The 14,341-nt window shown below is 38.1% G+C and overlaps 1 protein-coding gene across 1 annotated transcript in view; it reads right to left on the bottom strand.

Annotated features, from left to right (window-relative positions):
• HDAC9 (histone deacetylase 9) overlaps positions 1-14,341 on the bottom strand; it is a gene marked incomplete at its 3' end in the record, with an annotated part of 225,766 nt that overhangs the window by 191,216 nt on the left and 20,209 nt on the right. Inside the window, exons 5-9 of the mRNA XM_081996501.1 lie at positions 13,643-13,774; positions 11,828-11,943; positions 6,138-6,260; positions 3,522-3,732; positions 2,895-3,112 (exon numbers count right to left, since the gene is read on the bottom strand). Of these exons, the coding sequence (XP_081852627.1) occupies positions 2,895-3,112; positions 3,522-3,732; positions 6,138-6,260; positions 11,828-11,943; positions 13,643-13,774 (800 nt within the window). The remainder of the gene's footprint in view (positions 1-2,894; positions 3,113-3,521; positions 3,733-6,137; positions 6,261-11,827; positions 11,944-13,642; positions 13,775-14,341) is intronic.

A 14,341-nucleotide genomic window follows, 5' to 3' on the forward strand; every position in this document is an offset into this window, starting at 1 on the left:
TTGCTTGAAGCTCTTGATCAACTGGCATTTCATAGTCTTACCAGCTTAAAATGGTTCTGGTCTTTCTCACCATAACTTTTAAGAGAATGTTTGAGTATTCCTTATCAAAAAAAAACTCTCCACTTTTCATCATGGAAAAGGAGGGAATTATTCCTCTGTGCAGATTTCATTATATAGAAGAGTAAGGGACCGAACAATGAAAAGGAACCAGTGCATATATTCACTTGATACATGCCCAGACTTGTCCTAAGAAATGAGAAGATACTGGGTTGCTTTGCTATGTGTGGTAGAATATCTACTGTTTCAAACTTCAAAGAACTCTGCTTTGCAGAGTTTAAGTTTGATTGTAAAGCCATGTAAATTATATAACAAATTACTTCAACTGCAAATAGAGGCAAGTTTTAAGAATGCACAGAGTATATTCCACCAAGCTAGCAGGTTCAAAAACCTTATGTAGGCACAGGTGTTCAGTCTGAACCTTTAAGTTAAAGGGTTAAAGCACATAGTTTTAAATTCAGTACTTAAAAGCCACTCCCCGATTTAATCTTTTCTCACTCCCCGATTTGATCTTTTCTCACTCCCTTGTCTACGGGCTATCCTCAAATTGTAGTTTTTATAAATCAGGTTTCTTTATGTAAGAAAGCTCGCTGGATTTCTGTATACTTGCAGCGGACAGATACATGATTACAGCACTGACATTTTTCAGTACTATTCATCAGAATGGTCCTTCTGAGAACGGTGCTGTAGAAGAACCTAGATGCTGCAAACTGTAAAGTCTGATAAACCACCCGCAACCTCAGATAACTCACTGCTTCTGTGGATGCAGCACGATCCTATTCCTCCTTTGATGTTTGCTGCTCTCATGAGCTACTGTGCTCCTGATGAAGGCTAGCTGCTCTAGGAGTAGGGATAAAGGAGATCGAGAAGCTACCGGGGCAAAGGAAGTTGGTTATGGACATTCAAGGCAGCGAAAGGCCCTAGGATAAACCTAATTTCTACTATCTGCATATGTGTATATCCTATACTGTAGAGAATAAAAGCTAGGTTCATTAGGTTTTAAAAGAAAGAATTGTTTTGTCTCTATCACAAATAACCATGTGAGAATGAAAACATATTTCAAGTATGAGAGGGAATTGTTCTCCTTCACATATATTTTCATTGCAGTTTAAATCAGAAGAAAAATGTTACTGAAATGAGCATTATCCCAAACCAGTTGCATTCTTTTTACTTCCATATGCAGCCTAGCTCTTGTGAGATGCAATGCTTTCCTAGCCCTATGTGACTAGGAATATGTTTATGTGACTTAAGTTTAATTTTCACATTCAGGACAAATGTACCTATATGCCACAGCACATATCCCCAAATGCCATGGTAGAATTTATGTCAATAAGCATATGATCTAAGAAAAACATGTCAGTAGGGTTCTTTGCTTTGTAAGGAATGCATGAACTGATCGGTTTGTAGTGAATACCCACAAACGGCACAAAGACTCGGTACTTTACCAGTAAAAATTCTTTTCTCTTCAGACAATTGAGGGCAGGTGAAATATTTTCAAAACCTGAGGCTACGAGATATACATATGCCATCTTGATTAAACATATGGAATGCATACTCAAAGAAAAGCCAACTGGAGTCCTAGTTGAGTAATCAAAACACCCAAGCTGAGAGGGGTTAACATGCAAGGATCAGCTCTGAACTTTGAAGTTTTCTGGTCTTCATTTTTCCTAATTAAGACAAGATTTAATAACCAAACCACTGTACAAACTATGTACTTAAACTCTAGGTTTGTTTCTAATTTTGTTGGGAATTCTTAGTAGATTCCAAAGAATCAGTACCCCCTGGGAAATCCATCCAGTAAGGTGGATTGACCTTTTTTTTCCTTTTCTCTTAGGTACAAGGGCTGAATGCCCACTTTTCATCTTTTCTTCTTTGCCACTGCCTCTTACATTATATTAAGTAACATCAAACAAAAGAAGATAACTCAAGATGCATGATGAATATCGTTGAATTACTAAAGGAGCTTCAGCAAACAACTTTTGGAAAGCTATGTAGAAAAAAGTTCTTCAGATAAAAAGCACTTAATTACTTGCACATCTTCATTTTAGAGCAGGGAACAGCATCACAGTTGTTGTAAAGGCATTAGAGCTGATAAATCTATTTGGATTCTGCTGCTTTGTTTATTAATGGATGGTCCCTTTTCTTCTTCCCCCCACTTACAATAAGGTGTTACTCTACAGGGAAAGAGGGGCACAATTCAACTCTGCATCTGATGTTAGCAATAGCACACTCTTTCTCCTTATACAGTAATTTTATGTCGACATATAGATAACAAACTTTCATGCTCCTAATTGACTTACAGAGAAACAGTTGGTTTGATAAAAGCTGATTAAAAATTTCTCCAGATGTTTAATAAGTTTCTTACACAAAAAAAGATCAATTTAATCAGCTGATTTGAGTTCAGATGAGTTATATATTTACTCCACATACTAGTCCACAATGAGAAAGCTTAAAATACAATTCAAAGGCAGCTGAATGGAATGATTGCTGAAGATCAAAAGTGCATGTTAAAAAGTTGGATAGAAAGCTAGTAATCTTGAAGGCATCATTTACTGTTCTACAGGAAACCACCTGTAATTTAAACCTGTAAGATTCTTTGAACCCTATTTTGTTGTACTGTATTCTTACTGATGTCAAGAACCACAAATTACCTTTGTAGCATATTTCAGAAAGCTGAAAATGAAGATCTGTACAAATGTCTACACCAACTATGCATAAACAAGATACTTGTGCAAGAACCTGTCTACTGTCTATGACCACATGGCGCCAATACCTAAACTTCCTTATTACTTTTCAACCTTTATGTTTATTGGAAATTCCTTACTTTGGGAACTCACCTTATTCATGTGGATCTGCTGCTGGTACTGTTTCTGCTTCTCCAAAAATTGTTGATGTTGCTGCTGGATGACCAGCTGGGCCAAAGTACTCTGAGGAAGAGGAGCTGACTGGGTTCGATTCAGTGGCCTGTGACGAGGCAGTTTGTGGGCAGCTCTTACGCCAGGTGAGACTCTCTCTTTTGCTGCTAAAGGAGACTGTGGATGAAGAGGAACCGCTCCTGCAAAACAGGGACATTTCACTCCCGTGTGAACAACAACAAACTAATAGTTCTAATAGGGGAGAAAGCGTTCAGTGAGAAGAAGGGTGTATATTGCAGAACTCTGCGCTGATGCAGTGAGATGTGTACCACGTGCCTTGCCACGCTGGGAAGTTCAGCAGCTGCAAAAGAATGTGATGAAGTAATCGTGTTTCTCTTTTCTGTAATCACTGAATTTTTTCAGGCTAACAGACTGGAGAAGAATCACTAAAGGGGGAAAACAAAGATGCTGTCCTTTTTTCTCCCACCCTCCTACCTTTCCCAGCAGTTAGAATGTATACTATCTGCATTATCACATTTAATTTAATGTGAATGCAAATGTCATTAAAAACATATTAAATTATTATTGTGTTGAAGCCTTGATCATTACCAGTCACAAGAAGTTTTTGCTGTCTCATTTGTTCTTTCAGTAACAGATGCTGCAAGAGAGCTTGGTGGCTGCTGTTTGGCTTTCCCTCCAAAGCAACGTGAGGATGAGTTGAGGATGGAGGAATGTTCCCCCCATACTGTCCAGCCAAGGCCACTCCTTGTCTGAGCGACTGGGTCTCCCCCTTCTGCTTTTCTTTGAATGACGACGAAGCCTGTCAAAGAACAACGGCACTGGTAACTGCTTTTCATAGACCTGGCCATTTATATCTCCGCTTGATTAGATGGTCTTATGTCATACTTTATGAACACATACAGAAGAAAAGGTTAACATCCCTATCTTACAGTTTGACTGTGAGATGAAAAGGGAGGAAGAACATGCCAGTTAAATGCAACACTATAAGAAACCAAGTAATGAAACCACTTGAAAAAAATCAGTAGTAAAAGCCAAAGCGTAAGGGCCTACTAGTTAGAACATTATTAATGAAAAGACAGGACCTACCCTTAAAATTCCTAAAGACCTTCCCACAGCCTCCTGCATAGGAAAATAGGGGATCAGAGGAAATAGTTTCCGTTGAGTTTGGAATAGGCAAAGCTTGGTTTTTCACATAACTTTCCATCAGACAGCAAGCCAATCAGCAAAACAAAATAATTACCTGTAGTAGTGGGAAGCTATTACTTTTCCTGGAGCACTCCCTGACTCCCTGAAGGACAGCACAAATGTAAGTTTTTCCCTTTGCAAAGTAAATTTGTATAGTTAAACTCTCATCTACAGAATCATCAAGAGCTGTTGCATGTGTGTGGCATTTTAAAGTGCCTTTATAAATTCCACAGTTATTGATTTAAAGCTTTTGGAAGTTTTGGCCCTTCAGCATTGCAAATGTACTTTATATTTCTTCGCTCTTTGTCTAGTTTAAAAAAAAATATTTTTTAAAAGAGCAGTTAAAGCAGGATAACAATTTTTATAGCAAGAATAATAACCTAAAAGAAATAAGCATGTTGAGGCTTGCAGATAACGGCTTATGGTATGTCATGGTAGAAACAGTATCTCTGGTAATCTGAATTCCATAAATTCTAATGAGGCAAACCAAGGTTTTCACTAATATTTTTTGAGTGTATGCTTACTTCACACTCTGCTATCACCCTTCCATGAAAAACAAACACCAAAGTAAACTTTACATTCAATTTGCAACTGCTTATTGTGGTAACAGAAATAAACATTACTTGCATAAATCAACCTCTTTGTTTTTTCAAAGGCCAAAAGTAATATTTGGTGCTAGAGGGCCACATCAAAAGTTCATATGATTTGAGTGAGAAAATTAAACATATTTTCATTTCCATTTTAATGTTATAAAATCACTTCAAAGCTACTTATATTTTTTGTGAAAGAGCTAAGAAATTTTTGATTATATTGTCGGGAAAAGTAAGCACTGCTTTTCATGATCAGTTCAATTTTTCCACCTCTTAAAAACAGTAATTTGTTTATAAATATCTCATGAAAGGCTTCTAGAGAACTCATTTATAGCTTACACAATTTTCTTTGCAAAGTTCTATATCTGATGTTAAAATGTTGTATTGCAGCAATATATGTTATTGGTGAGAACAGTAAATGTACTGAAAAAGCCATAAAATAACATGAAACTTTAACTTGAAACTACATTTAGCACTGGAATTAAGTAGCACTTATTACAAACCATAGTGGAATGTATAGATTTTTTTTTTCACACCATGGAATGCCATACTTACACCCAGAGAATTTTTATAGAAGTTACCAATTCATGTTCTAAGAAATTTAAACTGCTAAATTTTCTTTGGAATTTATACATTGTTGTATAGAACCACCATATAACTTATATTAGTATTTTTACATTCTTTGCAGGAAATCAGAAAAGGCAAGTTTTGTCCAGTGGCAAAATTTTCAGGTATTCTTTGGGGCCTCAGATTTCACCTCTATTTTACTGTAACTTGGTCTAGATCATTTAGATCCTTATCCCTCAGCATGGATTTCCATACGTAACATGTCTGTGTTTTCACACATTTCACTTACTGATTTACCATTTAGCTCTAAAGGTGATTGCTGCAGACTGAACAAAGGGCATATGAATATAACTTGCCATTAAAATATTACACGTTGTTCACATATCGCCGATTTTATTTGTCTGATTGATAGTACAACCCTCAAATAACAAACCTAGCTGCAGGAATACTGGCTTCTGCCCCTACTATGCTCCAGCCCAGCTTAGGTTGCTACTGGAATCTCATAAAAAGTTACAGGTGCTGTACTTTACCAGGTAGGGGTGATCATATACTTTACACTTTTATACTAAACGATCTCCTCATATACTTATCACCATGTCTGAAATCTGTTATTTGCAGACATAAATGCAATGCATGTGGCCCATACTTAGCTAAGCTCCCCACGGGCACTTGTTTATTTGCGATTAAGAATGATTATTGCTTTCAAGTTGTGCCCTTAAATGTTCAGATGTTGCCCAATGCAAAGAAAGGTCTGGTTCCTATTCTGAATTGCTTATGTTCCAAAATCCTAAAAAAAAAGAGGTCAGAAACTGGGTTTTCTGGAAGCAAAGGTAGACAGGAAGGTTTGAAACTGGTCACTTACACTGATTTGAGGTTGTACTGCTGGAAGTCCCAAGGTAATGTTGGGCAGAGAAGGGGATGTGTACAGACTCAACAAGTTCACTGATTCATCCTGTATCAAAAGGCGTTGCTGTGAAACCAGATGCTGGAATAAAGGGGAAAAACAACACAAGTATAATCTCCAAGCTTTTTATCTCGGTTAGTTTATCCTTGTTATCCTGGTACATTGAAAACCAGTTATGTATCATGCATCGGTTTGCAACCCAATGAGGTTCCAGATAAGGAGAAGTACTGTCCCTGTGAAAAAGCTGTTGATATTTCTTTTTTAAGAAAACAACTGATAGATGTCTGGGATTATTCCTTGGTTAGTAAATCAAATTTCCCTGCAAAACCGAAATCCTGAGGTTCCCTAGAACATCTCTTCTCATCAACTTCTCATCAGCAGATCATCAGTTCATCTCATCAGCTGCACTTCCACTACTAGAAACTCAGTGGGAATTTAGCCAATGAATTAAGGAGCATATCTAGCCGAATCAAAGGTGTCACCAACGTGGATGTATTAGACCTTTACTTTACTGTGGTTAATAGAATTTTTGTTGTAAGGTATGAAATGTGGTTCATACCTAGTCCATGTATTTTCTTACCCAGATTGTGATATGGGGGTATTTCAGGCACATTATTTACTTCCACCAACATGGAAATTTTGGGTAGAAAGTGAGGCAGATTGCCACATCTGCCATTTAAAAAAATGTACTGTCTCTCTAATATGCATATATACAAAACCAGCATCCTATCATTCTCTGATGGCGGGATACACCTCACAGCCTTCCTAATTCCCTTCAAGTTAAAATCTTTAACACTTCTTTTGAAGGCTTGTGATATAATTTTCAAGGACATAGAATTGCTGATATATTTTTAATTACTGCCAAGTAATACCAGACATTCTACAAAGATCACTCTCTGCCTTTCCATTCCAGATTCATGGAGAAGAAACATAAAAAGTTACATTACCACAACAGGAATCTTTTTGAAGCCTTTGCTTTTCTGCTTTAACAGTCATGTTTTTCAACATGTGGTCTAGTATAGTTGCTTGAATTACATTTTCTGTTTAACTCTTGCTTCCCTCCCAGAACTTTAACACAATAAGAGCTACAAAGGTCTTATTAGACTTAGGAACTCTGGCATGATATGGTCCCCAAGGGAACAACATCCTTGAAAAAGAATACCCTGTGTAACAGTATGACACAGTGACTGCTTTCTTCCCAAACAAAAAGCATATGGGACTCCAATAATAGACCACCTCCAAGAGGGATACTGCACACTCGGGCTTTGACTAAAGTAAATATAATAACTTGTCAAGCATGTTGTGGGGAGCTGTAGATTTTCCCCTGGACAAACCTGGAATATCAATTAACTCTGTAAAATACTTTGTGCTAATACAATGCAACTTCAGACCATCAATGAAAAGTGGTTAAGCACAAAAACACAGGATGTTATTCCAAAACATAACCTTCCTCATACAGTTTGTTTGGAGATACGACCTATCACTGAGACAATAACAGTAGAAGTCTATCTCTGTAATTTTCTTTTGGTACCCAGGGAATGTCAACAGATAGCATACGGAACAAAGAAGCTTCACTTGTGTATTACATTAATTCCCGCAGAACAGCATCTTGCCTTGATAACATCCACCTTTGACCATGCATAAAACCAAGTATGTCAAGACTATGTCCTTTAACTGAAAAAGGACACTGCAGCAGCTCTAATGTGCCTCCTAGAATACAATCAAATTTGTAGCAACTGCAGCATCTATACAAAGCCACTTTTTGGTTTTCAGTATGCCACTGTTACCTTCCAAGATTTGAATTAGCAAGTGTAACAGTGACAGGGTGTATAGCACTAAAGCACATTCCCACACTAAGGTCAGGCATGATTGTTTCATGAGGCAGAATCAATCACGTCATGTACCATGGGACTTTAATGTTGAAAACACGTATTTATTAGTAAGAGCATTTCCATCCAATTTTTAATACTGCTAATAATTAGTCATTTTCATTTGGGGAGGTAACCGATTTTTAAAAATATTTTCAGGTAATATTACCCCAAGCGTCAGTTTAACCTGATCTCCCAAAATAAGTTCAGTAGCCCAACTGCATTGATTAGGGTCCTGCATACGCTGAGGCACAACTGCATGACCTCAGCTGCAGCTTCTCATTTTACAAGGTCAACATTACCTTGATGGTGGCACAAACTGGAGTTGCCAGCAGTGACACCTGGCAGCACAGTGGCAAAGCCATGGACCTTTTCTTACATGCAGACTTGATGGTTGTGATTGGCACCAAAATTACCCCAAAGAGCAGCTGCCCTACTTGCTTCTCTACGTACTTACTCACTGGGTCCATGGATCCTGCTTCCTGATGCTTAAAATATCCTGTCCACAGAGTTACCCTCTTTCTTAAAATGTAGTACAATAACTGAATCTAAGAGTACATGATGATGACCAAGTAACCATGATTAGTTACTGTACTTCTGTTTTGGTACCAGGACCTGCTGAGAAGCAGGAACACCTATTTCACACGTGCATGTTTATATGCACTTTTAGGAAAGGGAAGAGGAAATGGTTTGACTTTAATGCTTCTAAATTGTGGAGTTACAGTAAGGCTGTCAAACCTTTCAATATTCACAATTACATTCTTATTTCTTAAGGCTTTTTGGGTGGGTTTTTTGCTAATTAATTAGACTCTCTTCGCATACACTTGAAGCAAACCTCACCAGCTGGTCAGAAACCTACACGTTTTGCCACTAGCCACTTGCAAAGAGCACAACAAGGAGCTGAGTATTGGAAACATAGTGCTGTGGGGCTGCAGAAATCAAGTACGTGTTCATCTGCCACGCATGTCATTTATGTCTCCTGTATAACCGGGCAATATTCTAGGAAATGCTGCTCTGTATTTCTGAGAGAGAAAGAAAGTGATCTAAAGCCCGCTTACACCAATGGGAAACTTTCCATGGCGTTCAATGACTTTTGACCAGGTTGCGAATACCTAATAATAACCGTTTCACATGACTAAGGCAGGCTGTCCCTCTGAACTCAAGGGACGTGCTGTGCCGGGGCTCAGTCCTGCTTGTGTTTCTCATGCAAGTAAGATTTAGCTGCAGCACAGCAGGTGACCTGAAAGTCTATGGCATGCTACAAGAGACAAATTGCTACTGCGGTGAACCTTGATGATACTGGAGACAACTGGGCCTAATAAAAACAGCATTTTATTTATAAGGTGCAATTAAAATCTTGAGTTTAACTTTCAAGTTTCGTATAATGAGACCAGTGTTTTAACAAATGCTACTGAAAGTACCATTAAGGGAACTGTGATGGTAAAAGATTATCTGCAAAAATGTAGCATCTGCAATGGACCTTTGCTCATTCAAAAAAATGTAAATGGCTGCCCACCAGACTGTCTGCTCTGGAGGGTAAACCACTTAAAAGTCTCGCTATTCCAATGGATATGGCAAAAATACTCTAGAAATCTGTTTCATTACTGATATTGCTCTAATTCTGTCTATGCACTAGAGTGTAATCATTTATGGTATTGACTCATGTTTTACTGGTAAATGGCTCTCTGTCATAGCAACCTGTTTTCCTCCAGCATAAAGTGTTTTATTTGCTGCCATGAAAACCGCAGCTATCCACCCACTCAGATATGAGCACAACACTTACTGCAAATGTCACAACAACGATTATGAAACAACAGCAATGTGAGTCATGCGGGACTACAGCAAAACAAGGGATATTTTGGGTGATTTTGGAACACTTATCCTATTATTAGAAACTTCTGTACTTTGTGTATCTGTTGAAAAATTGATTAGATATATAGCCTTTAAGAGCTGGCAGCTAATGCTAAACTAGAAAGGTATTACGTAGGAGTTTGGCTGCTGTTAAACTACTGAAGAAAATCCCACTGAAATCAAAATGCACTGAAGTTGAGATTTATGGAAAAATGTTTGAGCCCACAGGACCACAGTATTAACAGTCAAGTAACCAGAGAGGTAAAGAAATCCCCGACTGGATCCAGAAATGGCAGTCACTAGTCTCAGCTTCTTAGCACACTTCCAGCGAGCTAAGGGACCGACTCCAGCACGCAGAGCTCAACTTCTGAAGGAACTTTTTAGGCTCATTTGAGCATCTGTGATTGTATAGTGGGGCTATAACTTCTGATGTCTGGCACAGTAATGGCAAATGATAGGCAATGCAGTGTACTATTAAACAGAATATAACTCTTCTGGTTCTTCCTACAACCTTCCAAATCTCCCCAAATAGAGATCACCAGCCTGACCAGACTGTATGCATGTTTGATGGTGGTTCAACACTGTGCAAATGTCAAGAAGCTATAACATACAAAGCAACAAGCACCATGTATCATTCTGAGACATTACTTCCTTTGCATTTTGTAGTACTCTCAAATCAATAGACGGTCCAGTTGGACAAGATTTCCTCTTTAATACAGCACTAGCACCCACATATTACAAACCTCTACCGAAAACACTTCCAATATTAGAATATACCATTTAATTCAACTGAACTAGGATCTGATCTCATCCAAATGATGGATCTTATTCTGCATCATTTAAATTTCTTTCCAATCACATACAGGGGGGGTATGAGGCAAGACCACATGTTAGCCATCAATGTAATTTTTTTTTCTTTTTGGTTACGGGCCAGAGAGAGGCTACTAATCAGTGTGCAGAGGTCACCCACCTGCCCCCTGGATCATAGTTCACACACACAATTAATTCATTATGGGGAAAAGTCACTGCTGGAGGTTCAACTGCCCATTCCAGGTTTTTTTTGAGGTGAATGTCCTGCCACTGACCTGGAGAAATACCTCCATTAGCTAAAACTCTGTTAAATCACATTTTCTTATGCAATTTTTCTAACATACACAGTATAAACTAACAATTAATAGAAAACTTTGCCACCAAAGCAGAAATTGCTGTAAGTGTAGGCACTGGATACAGACTATTGTGGAGTTTGATTCTCTCTTAGTTGCATTAATTTATTGTCCCTTTACAATATTGCCATGGAAAGCATAACCTAGGCATGTCGTCTATGCTAAATGAGGTTTATCACAACTGATTTACCATCTGCATTCCTGTTGTTATAAGCACGTATGTATGAAACAGATGAGGAGTAGTTAAGATTCCTTCCGTGTACAATCTCACTTTACAAAACAAGTATCCAAGACCGCTGGCATGTCAGTTATGTTGTTAAGTACTACCCTGGTAAGGAAACTGAGGTACAGTAAAATGAAAGGCAGATGTGAAAAAGGATTTAGTCACCTAACTCTGATACTATAATTAAAAAAACCTACTTCAGCAGCCAGCTGAACCTGGGACCACCTAACTCATAAGCGTTAGGGTCATCAATGCCTAAATCACTCTTTTGCATGTTAAAGTTCTTCATCAGTGTTCAGCACTGTGCATCTACCTCTTCAGGTTATCCCAGAAGGTAATGTTCTGCAACACAGATGCTTCCAAGTTCCTTCCACAGCTCCCATCCCCTCTCCCAGTAGTGTCACTGCTGCAGTGTCCTGTTATCCCTGATAATTTTATCTTCTGCAATTACTCTGCTTGTGAGTATGATCAAATTGAAGTTTCAAATCTCTCCAGTCCAGAAATCTGAGCAATTATCTACCCAATAAAGTGAAAGAGTCTTACCTCAGCTTGAATGTTAGATGGCAAAACTGAGGTTTCATTTTCTGTTATACTGCTGGTCGGACCATTGCTTGGGGAACTGGGACCTGACGCAGGGGAGCTGCTACTGACTGAGGATTCTGAAAAACAAATTAAGCACACATGAATTTCACACTGGAAAGGAACAAATGATCTTGATTAACTGTATACTCTTTTTGGCACAGGGTTTTTTTGCTGTTGAAAAGTATCTACTGGTTATGCATGAGCTACTTATTTACATTAAAGAATCTTAATTCATCCTCCATCTCCTTTGGTTTTCCTTTTACAGTGCTAATGAGGAAAGTTCTTGGTCTTTCCCCTTCTGATCTGTCTGCTTCACAAAGGAAGAAATTACTATTTATTTTTCCCACAAAGATGGTAGGATAATCAGTATCACACAGAGATACAGACATAGAACTTGTAACTAGTAAAAAGAAAAGAAAGTCTTTTCCTTTTAATTGCACAGAGTCCTGCCTCTGTAAGAGATCAAAATGACAAAGACAGCAGGCTTGCAAAGGTCATGACAACATGTCGTCAATTCATGAGGCCTACTGCCATCCCCCTTCTGTTTAGAAATGGGATGAGCCTGTTGTGGACTAATCGTTACATACGCAAGTAATAATGGCAAAATATACACCACTTTCACTACAACTTTGGCACAAATATGAAGGAGTACTTATAGCATACAAAAATCTTAAAATAGCATTTGAAAGGCTGTATGTTATCTTGATTTAAAATTTCCCAAGTTCTGTCTAAGGGGAAGAGGATGATCTCGATGTGTGCTGTCGTATTGAGTTATTCTAATCCTACACTGACATAAATTACATTTATATAATAGAAAGAATTAACAAGGCTAAAGATGGAAGAGCGCAGCATTAGTCGAGGTAAGCCTATTTCATGGGATAGCTTTCAAATTAAAGTACTGAAGAAGTTAAAATAATTAATATCTAAATGTGGCAGTAAATATTCCATAGCCACTTCTTTGCTTCTTCAACTCTTTTTGCCTCCGTTCACATGCAAAAAATGTATCCTCACTTTGACTGAAATTACAGGGAGATTTCCCAGCTGTTTCTTGGACCTGTTGCTCTTTCCTACTAGAGCTGATTTCGATTTACTGAAGTGAATCCATACCCAGCTATACTAACTGGTCAGATAAAGTTCTTGCATCATTTTCATAGAAGAGCATCTGCTATGACCAATAATATGCCACCAAATATTTAAACATTTCAATTCTCTCTTCTCAAAAAACAGCTTAGTGAGCCCTTACATCAAAAACAATTAATCTTGACATTTTCAAACTAGAGAAACCAGAGGGATAGGGCTAAACACAAGATTGCAAAATGTCCTTGATTAACCCAAGTAATACCAAGTAGGTGTTTTTATGCCTGCTGTTAGCATCTGTATTTTCCATGGGAGATGGGAAGCAGGAGATGCAAGACCCAAAACGTCCATATACAGAAGACACAAATTAAGGGCAGAGACTATTCTTGTTTTCTCCTTTAATGTGCCTTGCCACCAACAGTCTACCATCTATTTGTTCTTGTACTTACTGTTGTAAAGCACTGGTTTCCAAGCTGGTTTGAAAGTATGGCTTTAAACTGACAATGACTTTTTAGTAAGTGGTAGAAAGCTGTAGATTACAAGCTATTTATACAGAACCATTTATTTAATACAGTTTTCTTTTCATCAGCAGAAAAAAAAGATACAACCTTTTGGTTAGCAAACAGTTTCAATTCCAAAATACCACCACTATTCTGTGAGCAGTCACAGCTGGTAGAGGATTCCTCTGTTCTTATTTACCTGTCACCTCAAAGAGTCGCTTCTTGAATGAACTGACAACATTTCCATCCTTTCTCCTGAGTAAAGGACTGCTTCTCCTTTCTGTCACCTTTTGTTTTAACCTTGAACGTACCTTCAAATTGGGCTCTGAAGCTGGAAAGAAAAAGAAGAAAACAAATGATCACTGCTTTGTGTCAGACATCACTGGCATTCCCTGTAGCACCTCATCTGATCCAAGGAGACCTTGGAGGCGGAGATTTTACTGCCCATTCTCCCCAGCCATCCTGTTGCTCCTCATACAACTCCATTTTAGATTGAAGGCTAGGAAAGAGAGGAAATTACAGCTGAAAAGCTTTGGATGCCAGTATTCTCTCATCCCATTTCACCTCTGAAGTTACCCATTAATTATTATTAATATCACAAGTATTAATTAGAGATGAATGCAACTTTTATTCTACAGCATTTCTATCTCTCCTGTAGGTGAAAACTTGGATAGAAATACAGCTTGGAACTTGGAACCTTATAATTGGATTATGGTCTGATGACAGAAATAGAGAAGCCTCCACTGGTGCCTTTTGATTTCTTTTAGAAATATAAATTACGACAAGCTTTGCTGGCAGAACATTTCTTGGTCAGCAATTTTAGGCCCAGAACTTCAATGTTTTCTGAGTAACACACCAAACAACTAGATTTATGACAGTGTCCTAAGAACATTTACAC

Source organism: Phaethon aethereus (assembly GCF_964289735.1).
Source record: "Phaethon aethereus genome assembly, chromosome: 2".
Lineage (NCBI taxonomy): Eukaryota > Metazoa > Chordata > Aves > Phaethontiformes > Phaethontidae > Phaethon > Phaethon aethereus.